Raw genomic sequence first — 11058 nt, 5'->3', positions numbered from 1 at the left:
GTCCCATCACCTCCTGGCAAATAGAAGGGGAAGATATGGAGGCAGTGACAGATTTTACTTTCTTGGGCTCTGTGATCACTGCAGATGGAGACAGCAGCCACGAAATTAAAAGACGCCTGCTTCTGGGGAGGAAAGCGATGACAAACCTTGACAGCATCTTAAAAAGCAGAGACATCACCTTGCCAACAAAAGTCTGAATAGTCAAACTATGGTTTTTCCTGTCGTGATGTATGGAAGTGAGAGCTGGACCATAAAGAAAGCTGACTGCCGAAGAATTGATGCCTTTGAACTGTGGTGCTGGAGGAGGCTCTTGAGAATCCCCTGGACTGCAAGGAGAACAAACCTATCAATTCTAAAAGAAATCAACCCTGAGTGCTCACTGGAAGGACAGATTCTGAAGCTGAGGAACCAGTACTTTGGCCATCTCATGAGAAGAGAAGACTCCTTGGAAAAGACCTTGATGTTAGGAAAGTGTGACGGCAAGAGGAGAAGGGGACGACAGAGGATGAGATGGCTGGACAGTGTCTGCGAAGCAACCAACATGAAATTGACAGAACTCCGGGAGGCAGTGGAAGATAGGAGGGCCTGGCGTGCTCTGGTCCATGGGGTCACGAAGAGTCAGACACGACTAAACGACGACGACGATCTTGGGGCTGGACTACATGACCTCGAGAACCCCTTCCAACTCTGCACTACGGCGATTCTACGCCTCCAATCTCATCTTTAACCACAGGAAGCCCACTTTCTCCAGCTGAGAAGAAAGTATTTTCATGCCAAGCCTCAACATTTCGGAATCACAGAAGCGCAGCGTGCAAGATTGATTCAGTGGCCTGTGGTGATGATGAGCTATGCGGGCCTCCAGCTTGGATGTCTCTAAAAGAAATTCAGAGAACTGTATCATGTATCTATGTCTGAAGTGTACAATAGCTGTATATTATTGCCAGTGTTGTGAGCAGGGACATCTAGATGAAATGTTCAGCAAATATTTAGAAACAGAACTGTCTTCAGCAATACAAGATGTCAGTTTAGCTTATCACGAAGAGGGCAAATTTAACAAGTCCGAGCCTTCCAGAAATATAAATGCACCATTTTTTTTGCTGGGGTGTTTTGTTTTGTTTTTTTGACAAACTGGGACCACAGGCACTGCAAAGTGGCCTTCTGGGGTAGTGTGCGACCCCACGGCTGCATTGTACACTCCCCGTTCTAACTCAAGGTTTTCCCACCTCTGTGTCTTGCAGCTTCACTACCTTTGTTTTGTGATTGGTCACTGGGAGGTAGGCAGGGGCCAAATTGGCGATTCTGCCCAGCCAGCCAGCTTTAAAGGAATCCTGCCTCTGGAGGGAAAGTGCACTGTCAGTTTCTAAACGCAAACAGAGTGCTTTTTGCAAGCTCTTACTAGCTGGTGTCTGGGGATACAAGGAGAAAAGTGGGCAGTTCTGTTAAGGTGATGCTTACCATATTTTTCTGTGTATAAGACTATACTTTTGTCTAAAATCTTTAGACTAAATATTGAGGGTCATCCTATATGTGGAAGTAAGCTGAGGAGAGAACAAAAACAAGTGGAGGAGAAAGCAGGGATCAAAGCGATCCTGCAGCGCTTTGATCCCTTCCCCCCCACCCTTGCTAAGCCCCACTTAGATTTCTTAATTTTGAATTAGAAAAGTATGGGGTGTCTTATTACATGGGGGCATCTTATACACGGAAAAATACGGGTATATGGACTTCACAGAGGATTCTAATATTTGGCCTCTACAGGAGAAGTGCAATGGGCGTAGGGCCAGGTGAGCATCTCAATCAGCTCCAATAGGGCTCTTCTTTCTGTTCTTATAAGGCATGCACATATATGAACGAGGACTTCAGGTTCAATCTTCAGCATCTCTAGTTTGGGGGGAAAAGATACCTGTACGTCATGGGAAAGCTGCTCCTTGTCAGAGCAAGCAACCCTGGAGTAGACAGAAAGAAAGAAAGGGTAGCTGCCCCACCCAGTTTTTACAAAAGCAAGGAGGAGTCTCATGGCACCTCAAAGATCAACAATTTTAATCAGACATTACGCAGCATCTGTAGACTGTGAGCCAGTTTTACAGATGGATGTTATTGCCGTGGGGTACAAAAACTCCCATGGCTCTCTCCCAGGGCATCTCGATATTTGCTGTCTGACAAGACACACAGCTTTATCTGCTAGAAATCGGCATGCCCTTCCATAAACTATGGCAGAGAATTCGAACCTGGCCAAACATAGGATCGCTTAGAATGGAAAATCACAGTAATAATCAAACTGCTTTAACTGTATAGCGTAGACACACTTCTCCCCTCTATTATGGGAACCACAACCCCGCTATAAAAGCAGGCTTATTGTTCTTAATTGTTCTCTTTTATGCAGAGGGTGAATTCCAGATGCTTAGAAAGCAGATTCGATGTCAATTAGCTTTTGGAAGCTGGCCACAGAACGATATATACATAGGGTGGCCCTTGTCTTTGTTTACAGAGGAGCATCCTCTGGTTTAAAGGGCTGCTCCACACAACAATTCTGTTTTTGATGTCATCATCTATGAAATGCAGTCTGAGTCCGGTTGAAAGATAGAGAACCAGGAAGAGGGATATCGGGGACCTTAATGTTACACAAACAGCAACAGTTGGGCAGTGGCACACGAAGGGACAGGTCCCCTGGTCACTGTATTTCTCATTTAATAACCATCAAGGTAGTTCTTGACCCTTTCCAGGGTTTTCTAGGTAGAGAATATGTACGCAGAGGTGCTTTGCCCTTCCCTTCCTCTAGGGGGGCATCCTTCGGACTGGGCCGCTGGCCCAAGGCTACCCAGGCTGGCTCTTCTCCCTGGAAGCCTAGTGGGGGGGAAATCCAACTCTCAACCTTTGATCCTGCAGCCAGATACCTAAGCGAGCGAGCTATACAGCCAGCTCCCCAGACTATAATGCTGTATAAATTATAAAAATCACTTACAATTTTGCATCTGCAAATCACAGCAGGTGCGATTTTGTGCAATCAGGCCGCACAACAAAACACACCAGAAAAAAAACAACAGCTGAATTTGTGGTGATGCCAGCAGCTGCATGATGAGGGGACGCTGAGGTAGCCAAGAACCCTCCCAACACTGGCCAGCTGGTGACTGCACATCCTTTAACAGGGAGCATTGTGTGAAACAGGATGACTGTTGCATGCGGGGTTGTGCCTGTTTCCAGCTAATGCACAATAAGTATCTTTGTTGCAGCTTATTATAAAGATCTACATAGGTCCAGCTTCAGTGCCTTCTTTTGCCTCCTCTCCTTTTTTTTAAAATTGTGTTAACAGCCAGCTTAGTTGTCAACAGGGTGCAAAATTTCCAGATGTGGGGCAGCTGGTGGACCTTGCCAGAAACCGGGGGGGGGGGGGCAAGACTGTGTTACGGCTTTCTTCCTCCCAGGTAAGAAGTGGGTGGAGAGTTAAGGAAGGTGGGAACTGCCAAGGGCTGAGCCCAGGTGAGGAGCAGCAAGAATCTTGCCTAGAAGCCCTCCCAGGAACAAAGGCGACTAGTCTGGGCAGCTAAGAGGCTCCTCTGTTGGAGACCTAGGAGTTGCTGGCGTTTCTTCCCAGCGTGCAGGTGAGTGTGGAGGTGTGGCAGTGGTCTGGGTCAGAAAGGTTAGGGTCAGGATTGGCCTGCCCATGAAGCAGAGTGAAGCAGCTGGCCCCGGGAAATGGATTTTGGGTGGCCAGAGTTTATTATTTTAATTGATTGCTTTTAAAATATTGCCAGAGGGAGGGAGGTTTGTTGAGACTTCACAGAGGAAGGAAGAGAGGAAAAAGTCAACAGAGAATAAAGAATGAAATCCCAACACGAAGAGGACAAGTAGAAGGATGGAAGGATGGAAGGAAGAATGAAAGGAAGGAAGGAAGGAAGGAAGGAAGGAAGGAAGGAAGGAAGGAAGGAAGGAAGGAAGGAAGGATGGAAGGATGGAAGGAAGAATGAAAGGAAGGAAGGAAGGAAGGAAGGAAGGAAGGAAGGAAGGAAGGAAGGAAGGAAGGAAGGAAGGAAGGAAGGAAGGAAGGAAGGAAGGAAGGAAGGAAGGAAGGGATTCAAGATGGTAAGATAAATTGTAGAATTGCTGATTCCTTGCATTTTTGCCTTCTAGACTGTAAAGAGATGGAAACTAAATAAGCCAAAGGTGTTGTTTTTTAAGCTGCTGCTTTGTCATAACCCCTAAGACTTCAACAAAGGATTTTGAATACCGCTTTTAGAACTTGCCTGCCTCCTCTTCCAAAGGAAGGAAAGGCCTTGTGAGAATTAGGAAAACCTGGTCTGGCCATTCAGTGGGACGATTTATGAAAGATGGCAGCCTGCAGGTCACCTCTGTGGAAGGGCAGGGACCTCCAGAGCTGTCCACAGTCGCCTTACACAGCTCCCACTCTTCTTTTCCAGGCTGTTATGAGAGTCTTCCACAGATCCTCACCACAGTGTATTGTAACTGTATTGTAAGCCACCTTGGAGTTGGCTGGATAGTTCCGTGAGCTAGGTGTCTGGCTGTAGAGCCAGAGGCTGGGAGTTCGATTCCCACACTGTGCCTCCTGGGAGAAGAGCCAGCCTGGGTGGCCTTGGCTAAGCTGCACCGTCCCCCAGAAGAAGGAAAGGGCAAATCCGTTCTGTCTACCTAGAAATCCCTGAAAAGTCCATAAGGGTTGCCATCGTCAGGTTTCACTTGATGAAACCTGACGATGAAACCACCTTGGTCCCAATACTGGGGGAAAGGCAGCATATACTGTATTTTTCCATGTATAAGATACCCCCATGTATAAGACGCCCCTTTTCTAACCCAAAATTAAGAAATCAAAGTGGGGCTTAGCAAGTGGAGGGGAAAGCAGGGATCAAAGCCCTGCAGGATCGCATTGATCCCTGCTTCCCCCTACACTTGTTTTTGTTCTCTCAGCTTACTTCTGTGTATAAGACGACCCTCAATTTTTTAGTCTAAAGATTTTAGACAAAAGTATAGTCTTATACACCGAAAAATATGGTAAATATTAAATAAATGATACAGCTAAGTCCCCAGTGGCTTGCCATTGGTCTCTTCTCACCCTGCCAGCCTTCCCCCTCTTCCTTGCTTTGACGCTATTTTATTCTCATGCTGGCAAAATTGCTAAGTTGCTTTGAGTGTTTTAAGCAGAGTGAAGTGACCCAACGGATTTGTGGAACCATCAAAGTGAAGTAAATGAGCAGCTTCAAATGACACAAAGCCAGTCGCTCTTGTGGAAAGGGACTTACTAGTGGTGGCTCCAAGATTATGGGATGCCCTGCTCAGGGAAGCACACCAGGCAGCTACCTTGGTGTCTTTTCGGCACCAGAGAAAAACTTTTTTAAAAATTTATCCCACTCTAAACATGTTTAAATTTGTGTGTGTGTGTGTGTGTGTGTGTGTGTGTGTGTGTGTGTGTGTGTGTGTGTTTTATAGACTTTGTGCTGCTACTCATTATACTTTCATTTTAAAAACAATATATGTTATTACTATTAAATACTGTATCCCCCAATCATCATTATAACTTTAAAAGATGTGTAGATTTATGTTTCTGGATTACAACTCCCAGTTGTACATCTTGAGCTTTTTTGTACATCTCTGACACGGGTCAAAATCCTGCCACTGTAACTCCACTCAGCTGCAAATTAGAACCAGTTAAGAAAGTGGCTCTTTCTTGTCACTCAGCAGTTGTGTGTCTTGCTGTGTAACCAGAAAAAAAAACTGTGCCAACTTCTTAGCTGGCAGCAATTGGCTGCTGAAATTGACGCCAATGGTGGCCGATGGTGTTAACGCAGGGGTATATTTATGTTATATGGCCAATATATTGTTGTGTTTTTTTTCAGTTGAAACTAAACACCATGAAATGCAAAAAGTATCATCTCTGACTTTCCTTCGCAAATTCTATGCGGTGAAATGAGTGTGTCTCATTTCACCACAGTCATCAGTGGTTACAATCGTTTTTTATGCTGCGCTAATCCGACACCCAGATTATTATCTGTTTGTGGAGAACATATTTTGCACACATGTGCAGAGATGTTTGTCTGACTGACTTACCCTCTGACTGAGTACCCTTGCATTTCATGGCAGTGAGAGAGCCATACTTTTCCCTTCTTTCCCCCAAGAGTCATATATAGATCATGCTTTGTGCACGTATGTGCAGCTATAGTTCATGGAAACCTACAGGCTGCGCCAAGACATGGCGCTCTGTAGGGCAGAACAGCAATCCCTCTTTCTTCACCGACCAAGGCAATAGGATGCAAAAGCAAGCAGGTTCTCCTAACACCGAAATGGAAAAATCCTCACAAGCATCCTTCTTTGTGAATAAAAATGGCGTCTAGTTTTCCCGTCCCTCTTCTCTGTGTCAAAGGAAGGGACGGAAACTCCAAAAGCTTGCATGCAATTTTGTGTCTTCATCCAAGTGGGTCCTAGATCAAATCAAGCCTGAAGGCAAAAATGTTGAAACTGAGGAGGCTGCCCTAGTTTGGGCACATCATACGTAAAATGGCAAGATTATCTGGAAAAGATAACAATACTGGGAAAGGTGGAAGGCAGCAGGAAAAGAGGAAGGCCAAATACGAGATGGACTGGCTCCATGAAGGAAGACACAGGCTTGGGTTCACAAGGGCTGAGCGGGACTGTTGAGGACAGGACAGTTTGGAGAGTGCTCATCCATAGGGTAGCCATAAGTGAACTTGATGGCACATAACAACATCCATCTATCCATCCATTTATTCTTATAAAAGTACCACCTTCATGTGGAATTTGAACTTGTTTTCTTCTCATTTCAATGTACCGTATTTTTCCTTCTATAAGACTATACTTTTGTCTAAAATCTTTAGACTAAAAATTGACGGTTGTCTTATACACGGAAGTAAGCTGAGGAGAGAACAAAAACAAGTGGAGGGGAAAGCAGGGATCAAAGTGATCCTGCAGCGCTTTGATCCCTTTCCCCCTACACTTGCTAAACCCCACTTAGATTTCTTAATTTTGGATTAGAAAAGTCTTATACAGTACATGGGGGTGTCTTATACATGGAAAAATATGGTACTCCTCTGCCTAGGGTGAGAAAGTTTGCTGCCATGGACTCTATTTTTTGAAAATTGTCCTTTTATTCTACCATTGTCCCATACGCTCCTCCAGACAGATAAAAAGGTCTCCACCCTTTTTCTCTCCACTACTTGAAAAAAGTACAAGGTCATCAGGATTTACATCCAAACACACTTAAAAAAAATCCACCTCACTTCTCTGTAAGGGACCTGCTTATTTTTAGTAATTTTTAAAAAGTTGTATTTATAAGCAATATAAACCACTGATGACTGCTAGAGCTTCTGTGTTAGAATCTTTGAGTGCTACCTGAATAATTGAACACTTTTTGGCCAGGAGGCTCTGGCTGCTGACATGAATGAGAAGCGCAACAATGCTAAACTTCACCATTCTGTGGAACAAAACAAGGTTAAAAAAAAAAGAAGGTATGTAAAGGAATGGAAAATAATGGGAGGAAAGCACTGGATTAAGTGAGACAAGCCTTATGTGGTATAGGTGGTAGGATAAATAGCCAAACCTTCAGTGTAAAACCCAGTACTTGCAATATTCTGTCTCGATAAGCCCCAAGGAACTAAAGAATATATATATATATTGTTCTCCTTCTCTCCTACTTAGGTTAAGCTAAGAAATAGTGACTAGCTCCATTTGCTCCAGTGAGGTTTGTGATTTGATCTGGGGGGGGGGGTGTCTCATGTTTTTTAGTCTAACACACTTAACATGTGCCATGCTGGCATTGTTGCTTCGTGTTTAGACACAATGCTGTCATGTCATATCTTTGCAAATGCCAAGCCTGTGTCTTTTCAGAGACTCTGGGAGATGATGGCAGCCTCCGTCCTTGCTCTCGTCCTCAGTCTTCTCTTGGCTATTGCGTGCTGGAGTCACGAGCCTGCCGGAATCGGTTGCCACCTACACTGTAAGCGTCATGGGTTGGGGGCAGCACTCTGAATGTTATTTTTTTTGAAAGGAACGGATTGCATTACTCATCCCCTCTTGGAAGCCAGGCTGGCGTGATCTTTATCATCTTTGCTCTGATCCCACAAATAATTACTTGTGTCACCCATTACTGATAGGTGAGGTAATTTCTTGTGTCACCCATTACTGATAGGTGAGGAAGAATATAGACAATGCTCTCAGGTTCCTTCTATTGTGGTACCTTAGACACAGGGATAACCTGTGTTACGTTGTGGACAGAGTGATGGGCTAGGACTCAGGAGGTTCAAATCTCTCCTCATCCATTGAAACTCACGGAGTGGCATCACTGGTGAAACCAATAGCGAGGTTAATCCGTTCCGGATTAACCTTCACTATAGCGAAACATCGCTGAACGGAAATAAAAAAGCCATAGAAACGCGTTCCTGTGGCTTTAAAACTCACTGTTAAGTGATCTTCCTCCATAGCGCCGCCATTTTCACGCCCTCGGTAAGCGAGGGCAGGGCGCGAAAATGCGGCGCAGACCTTCCAGTGGCCATTTTGGAACCACCGATCAGCTGTTCTCCCCCGCTTTGTTATGCAATATTCGCTAAGCGAATCGCTTAGAGAATATCGCAAAGCGAAAAAATGCCATAGGGGCCATCGCTGAGCGAATGCTCCAGCGATGGCCCAGAGCCCCTTGTTAAGCGATTTAATCGCTCAACGGGGCGCTCGTTAAGCGAGGCACCACTGTATTTCATTTACCTCGAAAACCCTATGCTGCAAATTGGTTCGTGCTTGATGGTACATAACACACACCCCTCAGGAAGATTTATAAAAAAATAAAAATTTATATAAAAAAATATTACAAACCAACCAAATAATAGTTTCCTTGGCACTCAGGACTGTGAAGAGAATGTCGTAACAATTCCAAATGGTAGGATTCCATTAAAATTGTTTTTTTAAAAAAACCCACACATTTGTTTCCAGAAGTTTCCACTCCATCTTGGATTGCTTCTCTCCTCCCCAGCTTTCAATGTCACCATCAAGAGGGACCCCGGGGGCAGCTGCCACAGCACCCACACCCTCCAGGCCTGCGTGGGCTACTGTGAGTCCAGCGCCTTCCCTTCCAAGTATTCCGTCCTCCGGGCCAGCGGCTTCAAGCACAACGTCACTTCCGTCTCCCAGTGTTGCGCCATCAGCAAAATGCAGAAGGTGAGTTAGCCCACAGGGGAGCAGAGGCAGGGTGGGAAGGGGCACGTGGCCCTCTTCTCGAGGGGCCTCTCCCACAGCTGGGATGTCCAGGGTCCGTGGCTGCCTGACTCTGGGGGCAGGCACCGTTCTTCATTTTAGGGGCACAGCAGTTTCGAACACTTGGCTTTAGAATATCTGTAGCACTTCCAGCAGCCTTGGAAGCCATCTGGCCTGAGGACAAGGAACAGGTATCCGGGAGAAGACACCAAAGAACGACATCCTCTAGAACAGTGGTCTTCAACCTTGGGGCCTCCAGATGTTCTTGGACTTCAACTCCCAGAAATCCTGGCCAGAAGACGTGGTGGTATAGGCTTCTGGGAGTTGTAGTCCAAGAACATCTGGAGGCCCAAGCTTGGGGACCACTGCTCTAGAAGTCTTGAGGAAAGCAGGAGAGATCACCTTCCTTCCCACTATATGGAAGTTTTGAACAACCAGTTCAATAGAGAGAAAGAAACTGGGAAGAGAGTTAGCTTGTTATTACATAAGAACCTAGGAAGAGCCCTGTGCTGGATCAGGCCAAGGGCCCATCCAGTCCAGCTCCCTGTATCTCACCATGGGCTCACCAGATGCCTCTGGGATCCCACGAGCCCACTAGATTCCTTGTCTCCTGATCCCCCTCCCCTGCAATCTGGCATTTGGAGGTCTTTTCCTGTTAAGCCTGGAGATGGTACATCCCCATCGTGGCTTGCAACCTGCGATGGACTTTTCCTCCAGGAATCTGCCCCATCCCCTTTTTAAAGGCATCTAGGCCAGATGCCATCACATCTGGTGGTACTAATCCGCACATTCTTGCATTCTTGTATTTTTTGAACTACAACAACCAGACGGTCTTCTGGAATTGCCTTAGCTAGAATATTGGGGGGGGGGGGATCAACCCTAAGCTTTGTTGCCCTGCAAAGTATTAGGGGTGCTGTAGTCTCCATAAAAGGGGCCTCTCAGAAAACTACAATTACGTTGACAACACGTGATGATGATGATGATGATGATGATGATGATGATACTCTAGCCAGGTCTGCCCAAACAGGACATATCACCTCCGCCGTCCTAAATCATAGCATAATCTTGCACCCGTGGTCAGAAGCCAGGGGCTACGGAACAGACTGCCCAGGTGGGGAGAGGCAACGCTTTCTCTCTTTCTCTTCTTCCAGGTCAAGGTGCAGCTGCGTTGTGGAGGCAGTCGGCCCGAGACCATGGAGCTCTTCACAGCCAAAGCGTGCCAGTGTGACATGTGCCGCCTCTCCAGATATTAGCAGGGGCAGAGGAAACAGCCCGTCCCCTGCTCTCCCAGCCTCTCCGAGGGCTGCCTGCATCTCCTCCTCGGGGCTTCTGGGACTTCCTTAAGGCAAGGTCTCAGACCTCCAACTCCTATTCGCATTATGATGATTTTCACCTCCCCTGAAAGTAATCTGTTCCAGATCAAGGAAATTAAACGTTAGCAGTCGCAACAAGGAATGGGATTTATCGGACTACGAATGGCACAGCTCTGGGATTTCTACCTGACCAAGAGACACCTGACAGATACCTAAATATAGCACACCTGGGAGAAAAAGGCCTCATCTAGAAGGCTTTGAGGCTTAGCTAGGTCTAGCTTTGCTCCAACTTCCTGTTCCTGCCCCAGTGCTAGCTGGGAGCCGTCTTTCTGAACAGGGAACTTGGGTGGAGCTAGGCCACGTAAGGGTCTGCCAGGCGGTGTGGAGCCCTCCAGAAGTTGATAAACTCGAACCCCCGCTATCCCCACCAGACTGATGGACGTTTTAGCCCAAAATAGTGACCTATGGGATTTGTAGTCCATCAAATCCTAAAATCCCATCCCTCTTTACAACATGAACTAATATGTCATTACCTTTGGGG

At 46.2% G+C, this 11058-nt stretch overlaps 1 protein-coding gene across 1 annotated transcript; it reads left to right on the top strand.

Annotated features, from left to right (window-relative positions):
* The first annotated feature begins 3465 nt into the window (after positions 1 to 3465).
* On the top strand, positions 3466 to 10655 carry GPHA2 (glycoprotein hormone subunit alpha 2). The gene is made up of 4 exons (XM_020814136.3): positions 3466 to 3596; positions 7849 to 7957; positions 8984 to 9168; positions 10356 to 10655. The coding sequence occupies exons 2-4, from the start codon at positions 7861 to 7863 to the stop codon at positions 10455 to 10457; spliced, it is 384 nt and encodes a 127-aa protein (XP_020669795.3). The 5' UTR covers positions 3466 to 3596; positions 7849 to 7860; the 3' UTR covers positions 10458 to 10655.
* Positions 10656 to 11058: the final 403 nt, after the last annotated feature.

Source organism: Pogona vitticeps, chromosome 15 (genome assembly GCF_051106095.1).
Source record: "Pogona vitticeps strain Pit_001003342236 chromosome 15, PviZW2.1, whole genome shotgun sequence".
Classification (NCBI taxonomy): domain Eukaryota; kingdom Metazoa; phylum Chordata; class Lepidosauria; order Squamata; family Agamidae; genus Pogona; species Pogona vitticeps.
This window is presented reverse-complemented; position numbering and strand designations above follow the sequence as displayed.